At 46.4% G+C, this 23,358-nt stretch overlaps 2 protein-coding genes across 4 annotated transcripts; one reads left to right on the top strand and one right to left on the bottom strand.

The window, feature by feature from the left end:
• Positions 1 to 2,580: 2,580 nt before the first annotated feature.
• On the bottom strand, positions 2,581 to 18,358 carry snx2 (sorting nexin 2). Of its 2 annotated transcripts, XM_047329049.1 has the most exons (16): positions 18,067 to 18,358; positions 14,978 to 15,077; positions 14,751 to 14,905; positions 14,587 to 14,653; positions 14,038 to 14,081; positions 13,548 to 13,689; positions 13,243 to 13,321; positions 12,717 to 12,792; positions 10,951 to 11,064; positions 8,995 to 9,088; positions 8,685 to 8,890; positions 8,448 to 8,591; positions 6,291 to 6,302; positions 4,571 to 4,651; positions 4,419 to 4,490; positions 2,581 to 3,834 (listed from the first exon to the last, which is right to left on the bottom strand). In XM_047329049.1, exons 1-16 carry the CDS (start codon positions 18,169 to 18,171, stop codon positions 3,784 to 3,786), a joined length of 1,542 nt encoding a protein of 513 aa, XP_047185005.1. In that variant the 5' UTR covers positions 18,172 to 18,358; the 3' UTR covers positions 2,581 to 3,783. The 2 variants fall into 2 exon arrangements, with proteins under 2 accessions (XP_047185005.1, XP_047185006.1); XM_047329050.1 differs by lacking the exon at positions 6,291 to 6,302 and having other exon boundaries at positions 18,067 to 18,357.
• Positions 18,359 to 19,005: 647 nt separating this feature from the next.
• rnf214 (ring finger protein 214) lies at positions 19,006 to 23,112 on the top strand. 2 transcript variants are annotated; one of them, XM_035639600.2, is made up of 7 exons: positions 19,006 to 19,160; positions 19,289 to 19,457; positions 20,803 to 21,047; positions 21,183 to 21,316; positions 21,412 to 21,640; positions 21,736 to 21,945; positions 22,027 to 23,112. In XM_035639600.2, exons 2-7 carry the CDS (start codon positions 19,313 to 19,315, stop codon positions 22,804 to 22,806), a joined length of 1,743 nt encoding a protein of 580 aa, XP_035495493.2. In that variant the 5' UTR covers positions 19,006 to 19,160; positions 19,289 to 19,312; the 3' UTR covers positions 22,807 to 23,112. The 2 variants fall into 2 exon arrangements, with proteins under 2 accessions (XP_035495493.2, XP_035495492.2); XM_035639599.2 differs by having other exon boundaries at positions 19,086 to 19,457.
• The last annotated feature ends 246 nt before the right edge of the window (positions 23,113 to 23,358 follow it).

Below are 23,358 nucleotides of genomic sequence, written 5' to 3'. Positions count from 1 at the left end.
TATATTTAATGACGAATACTAAAATGTCTTATACCTGCAAATGCCTACTGACGCTGCAGCATAAATATCTAAGTTAAATTTCCACTATCTCACTTTATGCTCGTCTATAGAGCTGCAACATTTATATTGATTTTATGAAGCAAACAACTAATCCATTAATCCAGAAAATAATCGAAAGATGAATCGCTAATTAAAATAATCGTTAGTTGCAGCCCTAGTGGACGTTATTCTACATTGCACCGCACTTTATGTTTTTATTTTTTTGTAATCTTGTATCACTTCCGTGTTTTAAATGTATCCTGGTCCCGTCACGTGGTCCTTTGTGTTGTCCTCTACACAAAGTGTCTCAGGTGTCTTTCAAGATCGAGTCTCTTATTATCAGTTATATTCCACCTGAGTTCACCTGAGTTCACCTGTTCCTACACCTCCTCCTCTTCCTCCGGGGCCGGCGGGGGGCGCGGCTCGGTCACGCCGCTCTCCCTCTTGCCTGTGAAGCCTCCTCCTTCCCGCTGAAGCTCCGCCGGCGACACGGTGAAGAAAACGAGCAGGCCGTTGTTTAATCCATCGATCAAATCCGATGGAAAACTGATGAGGAAAGCAACACACTTGTTGAAACTCACGGCGCTAAACTGCTAAATTAAGCTAGCAGGCTAAAAGCTAACTCTGATAAGTTTAAACTATAAACGTTAACAGTGACGTCACCTCGTCAGCTGCTCTTCAGAGACTCACGCGATGACATCAGACATTAACGTGTTTTAACAGTTAGTCACTGCTAACTGCTGCTGCTAACTGCTGCTGCTAACTGCTGCTAGCTGCTGCTGCTAACTGCTGCTGCTGCTGCTGCCGCTAACTGCTGCTGCTGCCGCTAACTGCTGCTGCTAACCGCTAACTGCTGCTGCTAACCGCTAACTGCTGCTGCTAGCGCCTTCTGATTGGGTTCTGAGTGAGCGCAGCTCAAATGTCACCCCACCGGAAGTGGAGCGCACTTTAAATAGTTCCTCCCTCAAAGCAGGAACCATTTGCAGCTACTTACATATGGTCCGTTTGAAGCACTTAACGTTATGGAAAAAAATGAATGCAAATTTTGAACATTATTGAAGAATATGAATATATTTAATTATAGATATTATCTGTTATGTTTTTGGTTTTTTTGTCTTCTTTCTTCTTTATATTTTGTATTATATTTTTGCACCTGATCCTTTATAATACTGTGAAGAATCTTAGACATATTGTTTGTATATGGATTTTGTTAAATAAAAAAAAATCTATTTGAAGGTTTTTTTGGGGGTTACTTTAGGAAAAGGATTAGGGCCACACTCAAAAATGTATTTGAGTTCTGACTTTAATAACAACTCAAATCAATGTTTCACGTGTGGCCCTAATCCTCTTCCGTAGATAACATCCTCACCAATGGCATAATAAAAATTATAATAGTAATAATAAACTCTAGAGTTTTGACAATAATTAAAAGCCAGTCCGAGCACGGGTGAGATACATACTTTATAGATACTTTATTATAATTAAAGTACTCAAACATTTGCTCTCCACGGAACGTCACGCAAAACCAAATAGTTTTAAAATAAAAAAAAATCAGCATTTCATCATTTTTGAAAATCATACAAAAAAACTAAACAAGCAAGTTAAACATTGCACACCAGCAGGCGGTAAGATAAAATGGAATAAAATACAAAAGGTAGCAAAATCAACACAGTGTCATATGATTTCAGATTGAGGAGCAGTGAGAGACGACAGCTGGACACAAAACAAAACAATATTTCCAGTTATTAAAAGAAAATCACTGTCGATCTAATGAAATGAAATGATATTGAAACGTGCTTGGAATTCAACAAAAAAATCAAAATCAAGGAGAGTCGTCACACTGACGTGTGTGAAGACGATTTGACGTCTGGACGGACAAACACTCAAACTTCCACCTGAACCTGAAACCACTTTGGTTTGTCTACGGAGCCCCACTGGTGACAAAGGTGGGAAAAATATTAATGTGTGGCCTCAAGTTATTTAAGTGTAGCCACGAGTTAGTAAATAACTAACTTTTGGCCATGCATTAATAACTTGTGGCCACGCATTGATCTTTTTCCCCACGTATGTCACCAGGGGGGCTCTGTATTTCACGTCCCTCGTCAGCTTCACTCTCGTCGCCAAATACTGAAAACCGTTTCAGACACCGACAAACTGAAACAACCGGTCGAGTCGCCCTCTGCTGGTCGTTACACATAATGCAGCTTCCAAACCCAGTTTACTCTGATTAACTATCATCGATTCATTGAACAAAAAAACAACAATCAGAAAACATCGGTGACTTTCCTCCTCCTCTCATTGGCTCGTAGTCGTCAGAAACAGAAAACCGTTGCCTTCACTCGCGATCATACAGCAACAAAAAACAAGGGGCCCTCGTTCAGAAAGGCCCACGAGGAAGCGAGGGGGCGACCGGTGACAGGAAGTAAAGAGACTTACAAAATAAAAGCGGCCGCAGTCAGTCGTCCTTTGTCACTGACTCCAGATCAGTTTCACAGCTCGAGTTCCGATAAGCTAAAATAAAACCACAGATATTCTGACGTGAAGGTTTGAAAGTGGAGAAACGTTTCCATGTTTATGTAAAAACTTGGTTCTGGACAAAGGAAAAGAAAAAATCCAGTGAAGTTGTAAATGTTGTTTCCATGAATCAGCTGACGAAGCAGATGCTGTGTGTGGCCTTCAGGGTCCTGCAGACAAAGTTCTGTTCACATTCTTGGTTTTTCAAATGTTAAAAAAAATAATTAAAAATCGGCTTCAATTTAAAAAATAAAAAATAATCATTTGAATGTTCAAGACTGTGTTAGAAGTCAACTACAATTCCCAGAAAGCACTGCTGCAAAAAAAACAACAACAACAACGTCCAATCTGAGAGCTTCAGATTCCGTTGTCGTGCAGCTGATGGTTCAGGTGAAATTAAAAGTTTCACTTTGCGCAGGTTCGACTCCAAACTTCCTCCAGAGCAACTTCCCGCCGATGCTCATTGTTAATGTAGTATGTAGGGGGGCAAAGTATGGAAGACCATAATCCCCACCAGAAAATGAAGGATGGTGAAATGCAAATATTCACTGTCAGTCAAATAATTAAATTGAGGCGTGTGGCTGCAGAGGGCGCTGTTGCTGTGCAAAACTTACAGGTTGTTGCATTTCATGACATATATTATTACACATTTTTCTTCAATTATTTGTCTGAAAATTACGACCAATTCTGCGTCTGTCTAACAGATATTGAGCTCTTTTTTTGGGTGTATACCATAACTTTACGTCATTCTTTAGAATTTTTATTTTTGATGTTCCAAACTTTTTTCATGGCAGGAATGTGCTTCCATACTTACGCCATGTTGGAATCTGTGTGGTCACCGGGGGTCATAACCCCGTGCTGCATTCAAGTCCAACAGGATTATAGAACATTTCAGCCCTAAAATAACTCCCGCTGCAGGTTTTCAGAAGATAAAAAACTTACTTAAACTTTGTCATATTGAAATCTGAATCACCAAGAAGGAAACAGTGTGATGATCGAGATACTGTTATATTGATATTGTTATATTAATATTAATATCGTTAATGCGTCAGTTCAGAATGAAGAAGTTTTGATGATGGGACCTGAACGCAGCACAGCTCAGCAGAGGAGGAAGAAGAAGATAAGATGGTGGAGTTTTGTTGTTGTTGTTGTTTGAAATGTCACTTTGAGCCACTTCTGCCGACACCAGGGCCACAGGTGCATTGTGGGTAGTGTGGTTGGACAGTCTCTCTATGAAATGGCCTTGGCCTCGGGCAAGAAGGCGTCCCAGTATTTAATCAGCTGCAGGAGGATAAAGAACAACCGTAAAATGAAATATGTAAAAAATAAAACAAAGTTACATGTTGTAGTTCAGGCCGGATGTATGGAAGTCTGAGGCTGCCACTGTTAAAATTAAAATAATTTAATCACATTGTGCTAAATATTAAAATTATCACATTTGATTACGTAAAATTCCACCAACACATAAAAGCACCATCATAATAAAAGTAAATTGAAAAAAAGGATTTTAGATTTTAATCTTAAATCATCATTTTAATAATTTAACACATATTTTATTTTGTTGTATATATTGTCATAATTTGTACTAATTTCTTCTAAAGATTTATGTTAAAAAATATATTTTTTGAGAATTTTAATAGAATAAATGTACTTTCACTGAATATTAAATTTATAAATTTAACTTAAAAAAATTTAAAGATTTCATTTAAATATTGGCGGCCAACACTTCATAATAACTTAACAGATGAACTGAGTCATTTGTAAAATTATTATTATAGTATATAATAGTGCTATTATTTTACAATTATGCTGAACGAACAAACTAATAATAATAATAATAATAATCATGTCTCTGTCGTCTTTACCTGCTGTTGTGTCTGAACCAGAGACTCCAGGTATTTGATGATGATGGTTTTAAAGTCCTTCACTCTCTCTTTCTGTTGAAAAATAAATAAATATAATTACATAAGAATTCCTTCCTTCATTAATAACTCCTCCTCCTCCTCTTCCTCCTCACCTCAAACCTTCCGACCTCTTTGCGGATGGTTTTGGATATTTGTTCGAAGTCTCTCTCTCCCTGATGAACCTTCGCCTCCAGCTGCAACAGACACAATGTTCAGAAATATTATTTTTAATATTCTGACGAATATGTTTTTTTTCCTTCATTTTTCTAAGGAGTTTTTTTTTTCATTAAAAAAAAATATTTTGATGCGACTCTCCTGATTATTTCCTGACTGATGCAGTTTTTGATGTGATAATTACCAGACATTTAATAAGTCATAAAAGGTTCAATCGTATTGTTTGTTCGTGGACTGATGTTGTTGTGACGTTGTAATTAATTTGTGTTATTGATTTTGACTGAAGCGAAACAACATCCAGCTGATTATTAAACGAATCTGTATGAGGCTGAAGAAATTATTAAATTGATCATCAAGTCATTGGATCATTTTATGAAGTTGTCATGGATACATATTAAAAACTACAGGAGCCATGCAGACGCAAAGAAACACAAAGTCGTCACATGAATAACTTGTTGACTCAAACTGATTTTATTTTATTTCCCCCAGAAATATTTCTTGACTGAATTTATTCCGAAATGTTGTTCCAAAATGAAAAATTTTAAAAATCTGATTATGGATCAACAAACTGATTCATGTGACTATCGACAGATCAACAACAAACAAACAAACAAACAGAAAATAATAATAAAACATATGAATTATGACAATATTCAACTAAATTATGATTAATGTGAAAACAAGGAGGAAAAAGACAGACAGACAGACAGACAGAGAGACAGACACAGACACAGAAAGACAGGCAGAAAGACAGACAGACAGACAGACAGAGAGACAGACAGGCAGAAAGACAGAGACAGACAGACAGACAGACAGACAGAGAGATAGACAGACAGACAGACAGACAGAAAGACAGAGAGAGAGATAGACAGACAGACAGAAAGACAGAGAGACAGACACAGACACAGAAAGACAGGCAGAAAGACAGACAGACAGACAGAGAGACAGACAGGCAGAAAGACAGAGACAGACAGACAGACAGACAGAGAGATAGACAGACAGACAGAAAGACAGAGAGACAGACACAGACACAGAAAGACAGGCAGAAAGACAGACAGACAGACAGAGAGACAGACAGGCAGAAAGACAGAGACAGACAGACAGACAGACAGACAGACAGAGAGATAGACAGACAGACAGAAAGACAGAGAGACAGACAGACAGACAGGCAGAGAGACAGACAGACAGAGAGACAGACAGAAAGACAGACAGAGAGAAAGACAGAGAGAGGCAGACAGACAGAAAGACAGAGAGATAGACAGACAGACAGAAAGACAGAGAGACAGACAGGCAGAGAGACAGACAGACAGAGAGACAGACAGACAGGCAGAGAGATAGACAGACAGAGAGACAGACAGAAAGACAGACAGACAGACAGACAGGCAGAGAAACAGACAGACAGACAGACATACAGAGAGACAGACAGACAGACAGACAGAGAGACAGACAGGCAGAAAGACAGAGACAGACAGACAGACAGACAGAGAGATAGACAGACAGACAGAAAGACAGAGAGACAGACAGACAGGCAGGCAGAGAGACAGACAGAGAGACAGACAGAAAGACTGACAGAGAGACAGACAGACAGACAGGCAGATAGACAGACAGACAGACAGACAGACAGGCAGACAGGCAGACAGGCAGACAGACAGGTCCTACCTCCTCAATCTCCTGGTGGAGGCGTAGCAGGAAAGTAAAAGTGCAAACGAAAGTTAAAGAGGCTGAAATCATAAAATCAATCTTCCAACAGGAAGATCAGAGACGAGAGCGAAACAAAGAAAAGGAAAGTGACACTTAATCTGATTATGATTATTATGATTAATATTATGATTATTGTTCCAGAACCTGCAGCAGCTGCTCGGCAGCAGTGAGAAGTAAAACTCTGTTCTCTTCCTGTTGGTTGTTGTTTTCTGTCCGTTCTGACTCCTGACAGGAGGAAACTCTCGTCGGCCCCAAATAAATGTTGGTTGTAACTCTACTGCGATCTGTCCTCGTCTGCAGCTCCTGACAGCCCCCCCCCCCCCCCCCCCCCCCCCCGCCTCCTCCGCCCTCGTCTCCCCCAAAACCCCTCCACTGACAGCTCGTCCGCCTCGATGCACAGACCCCCGACCACGCCGAGTGTGTGTGTGTGTGTGTGTGTGTGTGTGTGTGTGTGTGAGTGTGTGTGTGTGTGTGTGTGTGTGTGTGTGTGTGTGTGTGTGTGTGTGAGTGTGTGTGTGTGTGTGAGTGTGTGTGTGTGTGTGTGTGTGTGTGTGTGAGTGTGTGTGTGTGTGTGTGTGTGTGTGTGAGTGTGTGTGTGTGTCTGACAGGCGGCGGCGGAGGATGAATTTGTGCGGTGACAGCTTCAACAGACGCTCTAATAAAGTACTTTTCTCTTCTTCTCTCCTCTCGCCCGTCGTCCAGAGTTTGGCTCGTGTGAGAAAACAAACGTTTGTACTTTGAACAGGAGTTTTCACTTGACTGAGTCGGGGAGGAAGGAGGTGCGCTTGTTTCATCTGCCTGGACGCAACCAGCAGCCTCTCGTTATTGATAATTATTTGAAACCATGAAGCTTTTAAAAACAAACCTCTAAAATGTGATGAGGCTTCTTCTGACGTGAATAAGCTCAAATGTTCCTGCGACCAAACAAATATATTATTTAGTTTGTTTGTTTGTGTGTCAGCAGGATGAAATCAGATTTCCAGTGAACTTGGTGAAGGATGGAACATGGAGCAGAAAGAATCTCGGACAGGTTTTGAATGTGTCACGTTTTCTCTGACGTAAATAATTAAAGATGAAACAAAACTAACGTGTTGTTACAGTTGTTGGTCCCTCTCTCCTCCCTCGTCCCTCCCTCTCTCCTTCCTCCTCCCCTCTCTCCTCCCTCGTCCCTCCCTCTCTCCTTCCTCCTCCCCTCTCTCCTCCCTCGTCCCTCCCTCTCTCCTTCCTCCTCCCCTCTCTCCTCCCTCGTCCCTCCCTCTCTCCTTCCTCCTCCCCTCTCTCCTCCCTCGTCCCTCCCTCTCTCCTTCCTCCTCCCCTCTCTCCTCCCTCGTCCCTCTCTCTCTCCTTCCTCCTCTCCATCCTCTCTCCTCCCTCCCTCTCTCCTCCCTCGTCCCTCTCTCTCTCCTTCCTCCTCTCCATCCTCTCTCCTCCCTCCCTCTCTCCTCCCTCGTCCCTCTCTCTCTCCTTCCTCCTCTCCATCCTCTCTCCTCCCTCCCTCTCTCCTTCCTCCTCTCCATCCTCTCTCCTCCCTCCCTCCTCCCTCCCTCTCTCCTTCCTCCTCTCCATCCTGTCTCGTCCCTCCCTCTCTCTCTCCTCCCTCCCTCTCTCCTTCCTCCTCTCTCCTCCCTCCTTCCTCCTCTCCATCCTCTCTCCTCCATCCCTCCCCCCTCCCTCTCTCCTCTCCCTCTCCTCCCTCCCTCCCCCCTCCCTCTCTCATCTCCCTCTCCTCTCCATCCTCTCTCCTCCCTCCCTCTCTCCTCCCTCCCTCTCTCCTTCCTCCTCTCTCCTCCCTCCTTCCTCCTCTCCATCCTCTCTCCTCCCTCCCTCCCCCCTCCCTCTCTCCTCTCCCTCTCCTCCCTCCCTCCCCCCTCCCTCTCTCATCTCCCTCTCCTCTCCATCCTCTCTCCTCCCTCCCTCTCTCCTCCCTCCCTCTCTCCTTCCTCCTCTCCATCCTCTCTCCTCTCTCCTCCCTCCGTCCCTCTCTCCTTCCTCCTCTCATCCTCTCTCCTCCCTCCCTCCTCCCTCCTTCCTCCTCTCCATCCTCTCTCCTCCCTCCCTCCTCCCTCCTTCCTCCTCTCCATCCTCTCTCCTCCCTCCCTCCCCCCTTCCTCTCACCTCTTTGATCTCGTCCTTTGCCTGTTGCAGTTTGTCTGGTTTGTTGTTGAGCTGCAGTTTGGCCTCAGCCTCTCTCTTCTTCTGCAGCAGCATCTGACCGTCCTGCCACTTCTGCCACGTCTTCATCCGGTGGTCGAACACACCCTGAACACACACACACACACACACACACGTGTTACTCCCCGTCACCCTGGGATGCAGCAGCGGAGCGTGAGAGGACGTGGACCCGCTCGTTACCTTGACGGCGGCGATGAGGCGGACGTAGTCGCCCAGCAGCTCGGAGAAGAGGTAGAAGTCGGCGTTGGCCTGGTCCTGGTGCAGCTGGTCGATCTTCTCCTCCACCTCGGCGAGCTGCGACAGCGCCCGCGACAGCGCCGTGTGGTCCTCGCTGTTCCCCAACATGGCCGCCGACTTGGCGAACTGCGCCGTGTTGACGGACAGCTCTGAGAGAGGAAGAGCGTGTGATGATCGTAACGTTTCACCAGTGAGGAAAATAAGTGAAGTGAAAGAAGTTTAACTTTGTGAAAACAAGAACAACGTTTCGTACCTTTCCTGTGACAAACCAGAGACTCGACGCTCGCGTGAAGTTTCCTCAGCTGAACATCAAGGTTCTCAAAGTGCTGCTGCTTCTCCTCAAACCACTGACACACACACACACACACACACACACACACACACACACACACACACACACACACACACACACACACACACACACACACACACACACACACACACACACACACACACACACACACACACACACACACACACAAACACACACCATCAGAATCGTCCAAAAATCTTCTATGTATCTTTGTTCCTTCATTCACTTTCCTGCAGCTTCCTTGTTTCCTTGTTCTCGTTTCCTTCCATGTATTTTCATGTTTCCCTTTTTTCCTTCGTTTAAGTCATTATTTTTATTGTTTCCTTGTATCAGTTTTTTTTTTCCTATTTACATCTTCTCCTCTTCTTCTTTATTTTCTTACTGGCTCCTTCCTTGAATCATTTCCTGCCTCTCTTCTTCCTCATTTCTTTTTTCCTCCTTTCCTTGTTTTAAACACCTCCTTCATTCCTTCCCTTGCTTCCTTCACGTCCTTCCTTCCACCAGCCTCCTCCTCCTCCTCCCCTCCTCTCCTCCTTCCTCCCTCCTCCCCTCTCCTCCTCCTCCTCCCCTCCTCTCCTCCCTCCCTCCCCTCCTCTCCTCCTCCCCTCTCCTCTCTCCTCCCTCCTCTCCTCCTCCCCTCCTCTCCTCCCCTCCTCTCCTCCTCCCCTCCTCTCCTCCTCCCCTCCTCTCCTCCCCTCCCTCCCCTCTCCTCCTCCCCTCCTCTCCTCCTCTCCTCCCTCCCTCCTCCCCTCTCCTCCTCCCCTCTCCTCTCTCCTCCCCTCCCCTCCTCTCCTTCCTCCCCTCTCCTCCTCCCCTCCTCTCCTCCCCTCCTCTCCTCCTCCCCTCCTCCCCTCCTCTCCTCCCCTCCTCCCCTCCTCTCCTCTCTCCTCCTCTCCTCCCTCCCCTCCTCTCCTCCTCTCCTCCCCTCCCCTCCCCTCCTCCTCTCCTCTCTCTTCCCTCCTCTCCTCCTCTCGTCCTCTCCTCCCCTCTCCTCCACCCCTCCTCTCCTCCCCTCCCCTCCTCTCCTCTCTCCTCCCTCTCCTCCTCCTCCTCCTTCCTCCCTCCTCCACTCTCCTCCTCCCCTCCTCCCTCCCCTCCTCTCCTCCCTCTCCTCCTCCCTCTCCTCCTCCCTCCCTCCTCCACTCTCCTCCTCCTCCCCTCTCTCCTCACCTCTCCTCCTCCCCTCCTCTCCTCCCTCCTCTCCTCCCCTCTCCTCTCTCCTCCCTCCTCTCCTCCTCCCCTCCTCTCCTCCCTCCTCCCCTCCTCTCCTCCCCTCCTCTCCTCCCTCCTCTCCTCCTTCCTCCCTCCTCCACTCTCCTACCTCCCCTCCCCTCCTCTCCTCCCTCCCTCCCCTCCTCTCCTCCTCCCCTCTCCTCCCTCCTCTCCTCCCCTCCTCTCCTCCACCCCTCCTCTCCTCCCTCCTCTCCTACCTCCCCTCCTCTCCTCCTCCCCTCCCTCCTCCCCTCCTCTCCTCCCCTCTCCTCCCTCCTCCCCTCCTCCCCTCCCCTCCCCTCCTCTCCTCCCTCCTCCCCTCTCCTCCCCTCCTCTCCTCCCTCCTCCCCTCCTCTCCTCCTCCCCTCTCCTCTCTCCTCCCCTCCTCTCCTCCCCTCTCCTCCTCTCCTCCCCTCTCCTCTCCTCCCCTCCTCCCTCTCCTCTCCTCCCCTCCTCTCCTCTCTCCTCCCCTCCTCTCCTCCTCTCGTCCTCTCCTCCCTCCTCTCCTCCTCTCGTCCTCTCCTCCCTCCTCCCCTCCTCTCCTCCTCTCCTCTCTCCTCCCTCCTCTCCTCCTCTCGTCCTCTCCTCTCCTCCCCTCCTCTCCTCTCTCCTCCCCTCCTCCCCTCCTCTCCTCCTCTCGTCCTCTCCTCCCTCCTCTCCTCCCTCCTTCCCTCCTTCACTCACGGCGTCTGACTCGTTCATCTTGATCGTCATCTTGTTGACGGCGTCGGCTGCCTTGTTGACCATCCGGAGGAGTCCGGCGCTGCTCAGAGCCTGAGTGCTGACGGCCCGCGGCAACTGGACCACAAGAAACAAACAAACAGTAAACACGTTTACGTTGTGTGGTAAACTTATTTCTGTTTTCTGATCTGTCAACTCTTAATGTTTGACGAACTCTGTGGTTTGATTGATTGATGAGTGTTGCTAAGTTACCAACACTTCCTGTGACATATTTCAAAGAAAAGTCTTCCAGGAGCTTTGGACATTTAATTTGAAATATCTGCAGGAAGTCTCGAGTTCCACTGACTTTGACTGTGAAGTTTGAATTCACCATCTGAGCCAAAATGATATTATAATATAATGTAAATAATATATAAACATAATAAGTTCTTCCACGCCACAAAAAATTGTTATGAATATAGATTTTTACTTTATTAATGACTTTTCATTATTGAACTGTTTTTTTTCAACCTTTTTTTCAGATTTTTTTCTTTCTTTGTTAAATTTCTTTTTTCTTTTGCATTTTCTTATTTCTTATTTATTTCTTATGTTTTTTTAATCTGTTCCTCATTTATGTTTCTGTCATATCTTCATCTCTGTTGGTTTCAAAGGTCTTCTCAGTTTCACTGTTTTTTTTTCTACTTTTCTTTGAATCTTCCACCTGGACGATTCTTCTTCCTTCTGTCGGACGTTGTGTTTGTTTCCTCTCTTCTCTTTTCTCTCTGATTTCTAAAGTCGCCCACGTTTTAGCTCCGGTCACATTTAATGCAGACGTTTGATTTGCAGAGAAACTTTACCGGCCGCCAAAAAAACAAAAAACAAACCCGCCTGTGAGGAAAATTGGCTCATTTTTCTTCATTTTGGAGAAGTTGGTTTTTTTCTGGACGTACGAGGTTTTCCTCTGATTTGCAGCAGCAGCTTCGCTCCGGCCTCATTGAGCCGCCGGGGGGGGGCGAGGTCCCTGGGGCCCGCGCTGATGGAGGGACGGGGCTAAATGAGCTGAGGCGTGGAGGTGGGGCGCGGAGGGGGGCATAAATAGATTTCAATTGCAACTTGGTCCCTTTTGTGCCCCCTCCCCCCGCTCCCTCCCTCCCTCCTCCTCTGGTTGTGTTTCATTAAGCGGCCGGACGCACCGACACGCTCGGTCAAGCGTCCGAGCGATTCATCTGTTAAATCTGTGACACGAGGCCATTTGTTCTGGACCCAACGGCGTCCCGCCGCCGTCACAACGCAATCCCACTAACGGTTAGGAGGGTGGCGGCGAGGGGGGAGGAGAGGGGGGGAGTTGGACAGTTCGAGCCGACGAGACGAAATGTTCAAGTGGATTTAGTGCGAGTGGACAATAAAGTGGGGGAACAGGAAACGTCGCCGGCTCTTAAAGCGCCGCTCGCTGCTCCGACCTCGCTTCGCTGCTCGTTGAGGAAAAAAGAAAGAAGACACTGGAAAAACTGAGACGAGGGGGGGGCTTAGCTCAGTCTGTCCAGCTGTTCACCAGGAAGTGAAATTACTCTGTGAATCTAAACAAAATAATTAAAATTTCGAATGAAATAAAAAGTAAGTGAGATCACGTGACACGAAACTCGTAAACCTGATGAACGTCTGTAAGTTCCAGACTCCAGAAGAAGAATGAACTCTTTAACTGTCGCCTGCAGGTTCAGATCAGAGCGACAGAGGTTTGATCACGTGATCTGAAACAGGAAGTTTGAAATGTGTGTGATCTGGTTATTTACGTCTGAGCTCTCCAGGAACTGCAGCACGTCAGGATCTTTCAGCAGGACGGGGTGTTTCACTGTCCTCAGCAGGTACCTGCGACACACACACACACACACACACACACACACACACAAGAGGTTTGTAAGATTCAGAGGTCGAGGCAGGTCTGAGGGTGTGTGTGTGTGTGTGTGTGTGTGTGTGTGTGTGTTCCAGGTTAAACTCATGTAGTGGGGACGTCAATCTGTTCACACAGCCACATTATGGGGACACGTCTTAATTTGATAGAGACAACAAAGTAAGTCCCCGTAACGTGAATCGTTACATTCCAGTGTGTGTGAGTGTGTGTGTGTGTGTGTGTGTGTGTGTGTGTGTGTGTGTGTGTGTGTGTGTGCGCGTCAGTGAAGAGTTCTGCAGCTCTGAGCTCCATCAGCCGTCAACTGGCTGACCTTCCTGTCAATCACACACCATCAGCAAAGGGCAGCAGAATGTCAGCCCCGCCCACCTCTGTGCTCCTCGACATTCCACACACACACACACACACACCTCTCCAGGGCCGACCTCCTCTTCTCCACAAACTCGTTGGACGACTGGTCTTCCTTCCCGACCTTCACCTTGGTCATACCTGCACACGAGGAGACGTTCATTAACATAACTGAATGACCAACAGGACGAGGACGGTCGCACCTCATTAACATTGACACACACACACACACACACACACACACACACACACATGAATATGCACAACCGTGTTCACCGACGGCCTACAGGGCGAGTCACGAAGTTTTATGAATCCAGCTGACAATGTAGAAACATCTGTAACACCAGGTGGACGTGGTCTCACTTACCCACAATGCTCTTCTCCGGCGCCGGGGGCACGATGTAGCCTATGTGCAGGTACTTGGAGGCCAGTTTACTGTGCAGACCCAGAAAGTCACTGAAACGACGCTTCACCGAAAACTCGTCGCGCTTGAAGAGGGACACGGACGTCTGGGTGAGAGACACAGAGAGAGGGAGAGAGACATACACATCACATTAATGTTTAATGGATCAATCATAAACAGAACACATTAAATGAGTGTTAACCGCTCATACTCTCTCACTCGTGAGCTCAACGTTAGGATGAGGGAAGTTGTTTTGAATTTTGTGGTGATGCATATATGATAACAATCATGAAAATAAATAAGCAGAAAGCATAAAAAATAGAGACTTTTAAATTAATTACCATGGAAACTGACAAAGCTTTGAAACATGTGGTTCCTAATTCCTATAAAATCTAAATTAGCTCATACTTTCGAGATATAGAAATAAATACCATACAAATAAAAAAATTCTCACCTTGGTCGTCACTTTATATGCCATGTACGCGTTCATCCCATCACCTGGAAACAAGTTGTTTATTTATTCATTTAAGAAATGTTGGAATGTTTGGAAAAAATATGGAAACTGAAAAAATAACGGTAGATTCAATTATAACATCGTTATCAAACTCAGAAATGTCACTAAGTCTTGATATTTTACAGTTTAACCATAAAAAAAAGATAAAAAGAAAACCTAAAAAAAAATTTAAATGTCAATATAAATGCACATTAATCATCTTTGAGATTTCATATCTACAAACATAAACGCAGATACTGATATTGTCTGTGAAAGACTCAAATTTCAGAGCCAAAACAGAAAAGATAAAAATGTATTATTTTAGTCCAAGAATCAAAAACTGACAGATCATCTGACGGAACAAAACAGGAAAACAGAAGAAGTGAAACTCACTGACATCACTTGGATTTCTCCCACCGTCACTACTGTTATATTAAATATTGTTATGTATGTTAAATTCCAGGACATTCCAGGATATTCCAGGGTTGTGACATCAGTGTGTAAACTCACCAACTTTCTCGGGGTCAGACACTGATATGTGCATGTCGAACGAATCGTTGAGCTCCTCCTCTTCAATCTGCACAGCCAGGACAAAACAGAGCGTCGGAATGTGTGTGTGTGAGTGTGTGTGTGTGTGTGTACAGGTGTGTGTAAGTGTGCGTGTGTGCAGTCACCTCGTCGAAGGAGGAGTGTGTGAACATGTCGTCGTGGCCGAGGCAGGGCGTGATGACGGAGAGGGGCGGGGTGATGGGGGTGATGGCGGGGGACGGACCGTCCGACAGCAGGACGTCTCTCTCCGGACTGTCCAGGGAAACCTCTTCTGTGGCCTCTACGACACACACACAGTGTGTTAGTGTGTGTGTGTGTGTGTGTGTGTGTGTGTGTGTGTGTGTGTGTTTACCTGCAAACAGGTCCTCGGGGTCGTCATCAAACAGAGAATCTTGTTTGGGTCCATTTGAGTTGGTGCTGATGTCTTCAGCAGGTAGACTGGCTGGTTCTGACTGTGAACACACACACACACACACACACACACACACACACACACACACACACACACACACAGTTTTTAGAAGAACAAATAAAGATTTTGTGAGATATATTATTTGTCCGATGTCTCGCTCCCTCCTCCCCTCCCTCAGGAGCGGTTCCGCCTCCAGTGTCAGCCATGTTTTTCTACAGGAGCCCTGAGTGGACAAAACAAACCCCAGCTCTAGAGAGGGGCGTATATTTGTGTCACCTGAAGGCGTATGGGTCCTGAGTGTTCAGCTGGTTGTATTCTGCAACTTCACCACTAGATGCCACTGAATCTACACACTGGTCCTGTGACTGACTTTCATCTCGACAGCAACTGAACCTATAAACCTAATTTATATTATATATGTGTATATATATATATAATTTATATTATATCATAATCCTATAAAACTCCTCTGACGTCCAGATGAAACTGAGAGCAGCAGACACATCTGACCAGTCACTGGGCAGACTCCACATACTACACAGGAGGAGAAGAAGAAGTAGTAGAAGTAGTAGTAGTAGAAGTATAAGTAGAATTAGAAGTATATGTAAAAGTGTGTGTGTGTATGTGTGTGTGTGTGTGTGCTTCCTGTCCGTCAGGGAGGAAACAGTTGCTGCACAAACACTGGAGGTAAAACTGATCATGTGACATCATCACACTGACCGATGACATCACAGGGCCAAAGGAGTATTTAATATTAATATTTCTACTGCTGGTGTCGATAAGGAGATTTAAAAAAGAAGAAAAAAAAACACCTGAACGGACAAAGTCTCTCACAGCTGGAGGAAGTAGAGGAAGAGGAGGAGGAGGAGGAGAGAGATTTTAGCTGAGACAACAGAAAGAGAGGAAGTGAGTGATGATAACCAGGAGCTTCCTCCTTACTCAGCAAACACACCGAGAGAGGTCAGAGGTCACACACACACACACACACACACACACACACCCACACCGTGCGTGTCCCTTTAACAACCACTCAAAGCTGCTTCACACTTGTGATAAATAAAGAAAATAAAGAATTTCATATTTAAATAAAACTTAGATAGAAAACTGTCAACAAACTGACAATGAACTACGGAAGCCCTGAGAGGTCTGTGAAAAAATATAAAGATGTACATAGTAAAGTAAAGGAAACTAACTAAAACTAATGAAATGAAAATAATAAGTTCACAAATTTAGGTCCAAAGAAATAAAACAGGATCTGATTTGAAGGTGAAAGTTTTGTGTTTGACGTCTCTTTACGTTAAAAGTCCGGACGCCTCCTTACCAAATAAAATATTAAAAATTTCCCACCAGAAGAAAGACGTGACAGTAAAACTTTACGTAAGAAATAAAGACAAGAAGCGTTTAGTCCTAATTAGATGAAGAGCTGATGGTGAACGTCCGCCTCTTGTGGACATAATGAGTATTACAACAACAAACATACATTAACGCAAATTGGTTTTCGCTACATCGCGTCAGGTGAATATTTCACATGGTGTAAACAGGAAGTAGATTGTCTAACTCTGCAGCTGGTTGCTTGGTAACAGAAAATCCTCTGCAGGAGGAACAGCACCAGTGAAAAGTCAGAGCAGCGACGTGGAGAACGAGGTGGAACCGTTACCGACACAAAGTGTTAGCGACGCTTTGCCTTCAACCGCTGGTCGTTGAGTCGTGACCGATATAAGAACCAATCAGAGAAGAGAACGTAGGCGTCGTCAGCGTCACAGACTAAAACACGAACCCGGGGTTTTCACACTGACACGTTTTCCAAAAATCTCTGATTTAAGAGGCAGGAAAACACCGGAGTCGCTTGGACGCCAGGCGTAACCGTAGCAACAGTGATGCTTTTCAGATTCTCAAATTAATTTTATCAGTGTGTTTTTTTAAATCCTTCATCTGTTTGATGGTTCGCCGTGAAGCCGTGTGAAACTCACACACACACACACACACACACACACACACACACACGTATCTTCACGTATCTGCTGCTGCTCTGAGGGGAGGTGTAACACACACACACACACACACACACACACACACACAGAGGTCTTTGAAGAAACGCTGTTGTGACAGTAAGGAAGACAGTCATCACCAGAAATGAAGGCCAGAGTGCTGACGCGACAAAAGAAGAAAAGAAAAACAGGGCTCTGCGTGTGTGTGTGTGTGTGAGTGTGTGTGTGTGTGTGTGTGTGTGAGTGTGTGTGTGTGTGTGTGTGTGTGTGTGTGTTGACAGAGACGTGGACTCTGACTTCATGAAAGAGGGCGGAGCCAATAAAAACTATAGCTTCATCACACCTGTAATAAAAGTGAGAGAAACAAAGGTTTGTTGATTTATTAGTTGATATCTCAGAGGTGATCAATTTATTTCCTTTATGATGTCGGTGTTGTTTTCTTTGTGTCCCATTCTGGCCCTGAACGCACCACACTCACACACATGCACACACGTACACACACACACCCCTCACCTGGGTGTGTGAGTGTGTGTGTGTGTGTGTGTGTGTGTGTGTGACAGTCACCTGACCGCGGGGCGGAGGCGGACACACACACACACACACACACACACACACACACCTGAGCCTCCTCGGCTCCTGTAACCGTCGCCGCGGCCTCTCGTTCACGCAGCGGCTCACGCGCTCTCACGGCCCAATCGGACACGAAACCCGCACGAGCACGCGCACCGAACCGAACCGAACGACGACACCTCCAGAGTGTTCATGTGAAGTCACAGCTGGAGGCATCACGCCCTGTTGGCTCGGCCTCCCCTTCACCCCCTTCAACACCTCCTCCTCTTCTTCATCACCTCCTCCTCCTCCTCCTCCCCTTCACCCCCTTCATCACCTCCTCCTCTTCTTCATCACCTCCTCCTCCTCCTCCCCTTCATCCCCTTCATCACCTCCTCCCCTTCATCACCTCCTCCTCTTCTTCACCTCCTCCTCCTCCCCTTCATCCCCTTCATCACCTCCTCCCCTTCATCACCTCCTCCTCCTCCTCACCTCATTGTCGGCGGCGGCCGGCTCCGGGAACAGCTCCTCCGCGTCCTCCAGCTCCTCGAAGTCGGTGCTCTCCGCCGGTGGAGGCTCCCTGGCCGTGTCCGCCATGTTCCGCTCGGTTGTTGTGATCGAAGCTCACCGACTCTCTCTTTCACACACACTCACTCACACACACACACACACACACACACACACCGACCGACAGACGGTGAGGAAACAGGAGCCCGTGACGGAGGAGGAGGAAGAGGAGGAGGAGGAGGGGCAGTCAGGAGGTTCACCAGCTCGGTCATGTGACGCACCGGAGTCCTGGAGCACAGAGGAGGAGGGAGAGGAAGAGGCCTCACTCCGCAGCTGTTTCCTCAACAGCTTTCTGCTCACTGGGGAAAAAAATACATGACGAGGAGTTTACAAATGATAAATACACACAAATTACATCAGGATGATTTAGAGTAAAAAAAATGTAGCGTATTATTACTATATAAAATGTATGTAACAATGTAACATAAAACTAAATTAAAGTTGACATTTTTGTTTTACTATAAAAAAAAAAGCTGTAAAATTAGATTTTTTAAATCAGGAAAATTTATGAATTAACATTTTGTTTTAAAAAAAATGAAAATATAATGGAAATGAAGTAAACAAAATAAAGTAAAATGTTTGTTTTGCTTCAAAGGGTAAAATATTATGTAGTTTTATATATATATACACAAAATGATTACAATAATCAAAAAAGGTTTAATAAATACAAAGCTTTGTATTCATAATGTATGATTACATTTTTAATTCAATTTTGTTTGTGAGTATTTTTCCGGAATTCTGGTTTTTCTGTGTATCATATTTTTTTACTCGTATTTATTTTTATTTTTTAAATATTGTATGTGATCAAAGTTCAACTCGTCAGCTGCCGTGTGTTTATTTTCCATGTTGACTTTTAATTCAATACATTTTTGTGAGGGAAAAAAGCCTGAAACATAGACGATCTTCGAGGCGGAACCTCTGTGCAGCCCGGGTCAGATGACGCATTTCAGTCGGATCACATTCAGCGACGCACCGACTCTTTCCTCGCAGGGTGGGCGGAAGCTGATAAAGTTGAAAATGTAACGTTAAGTATCGTTTTATTGTAAACAGAGTGAGACCTCTTGTGCTGAGTTAGCAGTTAGCTGTTGAGGCTACATGTGACCTAGCTTGTTTCAACTCCATCTTTCGTTTTTGTGGTTATAATAAGGATGTTGGCGGGGAAACGGTGAGCATGTCGTCGGGAGAACGAGTCCAGGTGGAGGAGCAGAAGGTTGAGCAGGAGGAGGAGGAGGTGCAGGAGGAGGAGCTGGTGGAGGAGCAGGAGGAGGTGCAGGAGGAGGAGCTGGTGGAGGAGCTGGCGAACATGACGGTGAAAGGTAAAAGCAGAATCGTCTTATAACACTCAGCTGTCAGTTTATTAGGAACACCTGGTGCTAATGCTAACAAGGCGTGACGTCATGTTCTGTTGAAAGTTTGTTGAATGTTTCTATGACGTCATCCGCACGTAATTCGATTGTGTTATCGATCCTGAAAAAAACCGCGATGCGTGCGCGTCCACGACAGTTACGTCATCGACGTATCGTGACGATACACGATATATAAACTCGTTAATTGTTACTGACCTCGACTGAAATGTATGGAATTTGATTTTTAATAATTTCCAGGTCTGGATGTGTTGAAAAAGAATTGTCCCTAACAGACGTGAATCTAAAGATCTTATAATAACTAACGATCCGTTTCGATCTCTCTGGTCTTGTCAATCAGTTTCCCACGGTCACAGATAACCGTCGCCATAGCGACTAGAACAGGTGATGTCGCAATTGAAAGTGTCAATATTTCAATATCAGTGTGCAACATCACAGTCAACTTTTCTGTGTGTGAAGTGCAACATAAGAGCAGCAACACAGTCACAATGTTAATATGTTAAGAGTTGGATTTTTTTTTAATGATTGATTTAGATTTTTGATTTTTTAATAATAATATTGTATAAAATAACTTGTAATATTCATTTATATAATAATATTTACTGAATAAACATCTAGCGATTTGTACTCGGACGTCAAATATGGTCTCGAAAAAATCTACAGAGAAGAAGGAAATTAATATTAATAATAATAAAATAATATTGTTTGTAGCGATAATTTATGCAACAATATATCGTGACGGGACAACGGATTTAATCTACAAAACATTTTATGAAATTATTATTGATAAATCATTCATTATGTGAAATACCACAAAGCAGAGAAGAGTTTTTGGTGACGTTGCTAAATGTCTTTAAAGTGTTGGACAAGAAAGAAAAAAAAACCTGCCAATCTAGTTTTTAACATAACCAGTTATTTAAATAGCTGTTGATGTTGAATTTTTGTATCAATTAGTCATCAAATTATATTTGGGAGTAAATCAGAGATGGATCTTATAGAAGCTTCAATGTGACGCAGCCTCTTCCTGTCTTTAAAGGGGCCATATTATGCTCCAGGCACCTCTTCAGCTGCCTCCACGTTATCTGGTTATCTGGGGTGTCTGCCAGCCCACGGAGAATGAAAAGAAAACAATGAGTCGTTGATTCGTGGTTTGGGTTGATCGTGCTTGTGTAAAAGGGGGGCATAATATGGGCCCTTTAAAACTACAATACACATCAGCCCCCTGTGAAAAATCTATTTAAATAGTTTTTGTCCTTATTCAGTCTTTTTTTTGTCCCTTATTTGTTTCCGTCCCCAGACATGCAGCAGCAGGCGGTTCAGGTTCAGGTTCAGGCGGTGCAGACGGAGGACGCCACAGAGGAGTCGGGCGTCAACACGGAGCCGGACTGGGAGAGCCAGGTGGCGGCCATGTTGGAGTACAGCGGCAGCCTGACGGCGCAGTACAACGGTCTGGTGAGGAGACAGGACGAGGAGGAGGCGACGCAGGAGAAACACAAGCTGCAGCTGCAGAAGAGGAAGGAAGAGGCGACGCGGCAGCACCAGGTTAAAACCACGGGACACTAGGGGGCGCACTTCCACCACCGATACGTCCAACAAACTTTAAATTAAGATGGACGACTTATGACACTGTGGACAGACACCAGGGGGCGGGGCTTATGACCTATGACTGTGTTTCAGGCTCTGATGGACAAACTGGAGTCGCTGCGAGTCAAACTGCAGCTGAACAACTCGAAGGCCGCAAGGAAAAACTTCCTGTCCAAGAAACAGGAGATGAGCTCCGAGAAGAACCGAGCGGAGGAGGAGAGGAACAGGTAGAACGACCAGAGGAGGAGGAGAAGAAGAAGATGTTTGAGATGAAACGATGATGTCATGTTTGTGTCTGTGTCACTTCCTGTCGGTCGGTCAGGTTGGCCAAGGAGCTGGAGGAGGGCGAGCGGCGGCTGGCGGCGCTGGCAGAGGAGCAGAGCGAGGAGCAGCGGCGCTGGCAGGAGGAACTGGACGAGCTGCGGCGGGAGATGGAGCGCTTGAGGAAGGAGGCGCGGGAGGCGGAGCAACTGGCATCGCAGGACGAGAACGCCGCGGTGGAGATGCAGCGGGACGTCGCCATGACGCGCATCGAGGCCTGGCTCAGAGAGGTTTGTGTCCAGAGTAAATATGATTTTTTTCATGTTTGAATAACTCATGCAGAAAGATTGATGGTTGGTTGTCGTTGTTCCTCGCATCCCGGCAGCTGGCACAGTACCTGAGCGCCCTGCGGGCGGAGTTCCCTCAGCAGTTCCCCTACGAGCGGCTGAAGTGGGAGAAGAAGGAGGCAGCGGTGCGGAGGAGCCAGGCTGAGCTGCAGAGCCGCTTCCAGGACGTCCTGCAGCAGCTGCGTCAGGGGGCGGAGCTAGAGTCGCTCCCCAGGATCAACGTGCCGTCGCTGCCGCAGGTTCCCACGGTGAGAGACACAATGTGAAACCTGCGAGATGACACACACAAACAAACATGTTCTGATGATCTCTGTTCTCTCCTCCAACAGTCGGACCTTAGGTTCAGTCTTGTGATGCAGTCGCTGGTTCCGCCGCCGTTTGTGGCCCCCCCTCCTCTTCCTCCCAACCCGGTGGCCAGACCCCTCCCTCCACAGAGACACCCAGACTACTACCAGGACCAGTACCCGCCCCTTCACCGACCTCAGTTCCGGCAGCACTACCCGCCGCCGCCAGAACTTTACTTCCAGCCGCCACTCCAGTTCCAGGCCCCTCCACCCCCTCAGTTCCAGCCCCACATCAGAGCCCCGGTGAGGGTGACTCCGCCTCCCAGTCTCTCCCCCTCCCCCTCCCCCTCCCCTGTGGCTCCCTCCCCGCCTCCCCCAGCCGCCTCCGCCGGAAAACTAGACAAAGTCCTGGAGAAGCTCGGGACGCGGTTCCCACAATGCAACAGGACCCAGCTAACTCAGCTGCTGCAGCAGGTTAAGAGCGCCCGCGGCACCATGGCGGGCATGTCAATGGAGGAGGTGATGGAGCAGGTCGGCCTCCGGCTGGGTCAGAACGAGAAGCTGCTGTCGGCCCCGGGGCCCGTTGTCCGGCCGACGCCCCCCGGCCCCATCCAGAGGCCGACGCCTTCCCCGCAGAGAGCCAGACTGGCGGCGGCGGCCCCGGGCGTCGGGGCCCGTAAACTCTGCCTGATGTGCCAGAACGGCGTGGCCCCCGAGAGCCGCCATCCGCTCAGCTGTGCCCACACCATCCACAAAGACTGCATCCGCACCTGGCTGCAGTCGAGCCCCAACAACTCGTGTCCATTCTGTCCCACCAAGAGCTAGCTGCACGCTCACGTCAAGGGCTAGCTACACGCTAACGTCAAGAGCTAGCTGCACGCTCACGTCAAGGGCTAGCTACACGCTAACGTCAAGAGCTAGCTGCGCGCTCACATCAAGGGCTAGCTACACGCTAACGTCAAGTGCTAGCTGCACGCTAACGTTACTAGGGCAACACGCTAACTGAGAGATACCAATGCTTCTGAGTCATAGAAAAATGTTTTTTTGTTATTACTATAATGTCGAGCTGTCATCAAATTATTAATCCATTGATATGACTCACACTGTAAATAAAAGTTTTGTCCGGTAAAATGTTTTGGGAATAATTGACAGATTATTGAATTTTGGGATATGAATAAGAATAATCTTCATGTCTGTTGATTATTGTTGGTCCTAAAAAAAATGTTTATTTTATTTTATGGAAACTTAATTTTTCAGGAAAGTTTCTTCATAATTTCATCTCCAAAAATGAATCTGCTGCTCATCAGAAATTTCAGAGAAAGATTTTTGTACTTAAGTAATAACAGAATAGGACAAAATATTATGAAATGATGTTGT

This window comes from Scophthalmus maximus, chromosome 19 (genome assembly GCF_022379125.1).
Source record: "Scophthalmus maximus strain ysfricsl-2021 chromosome 19, ASM2237912v1, whole genome shotgun sequence".
In the NCBI taxonomy this organism is placed as follows: Eukaryota; Metazoa; Chordata; class Actinopteri; order Pleuronectiformes; family Scophthalmidae; genus Scophthalmus; species Scophthalmus maximus.
This window is presented reverse-complemented; position numbering and strand designations above follow the sequence as displayed.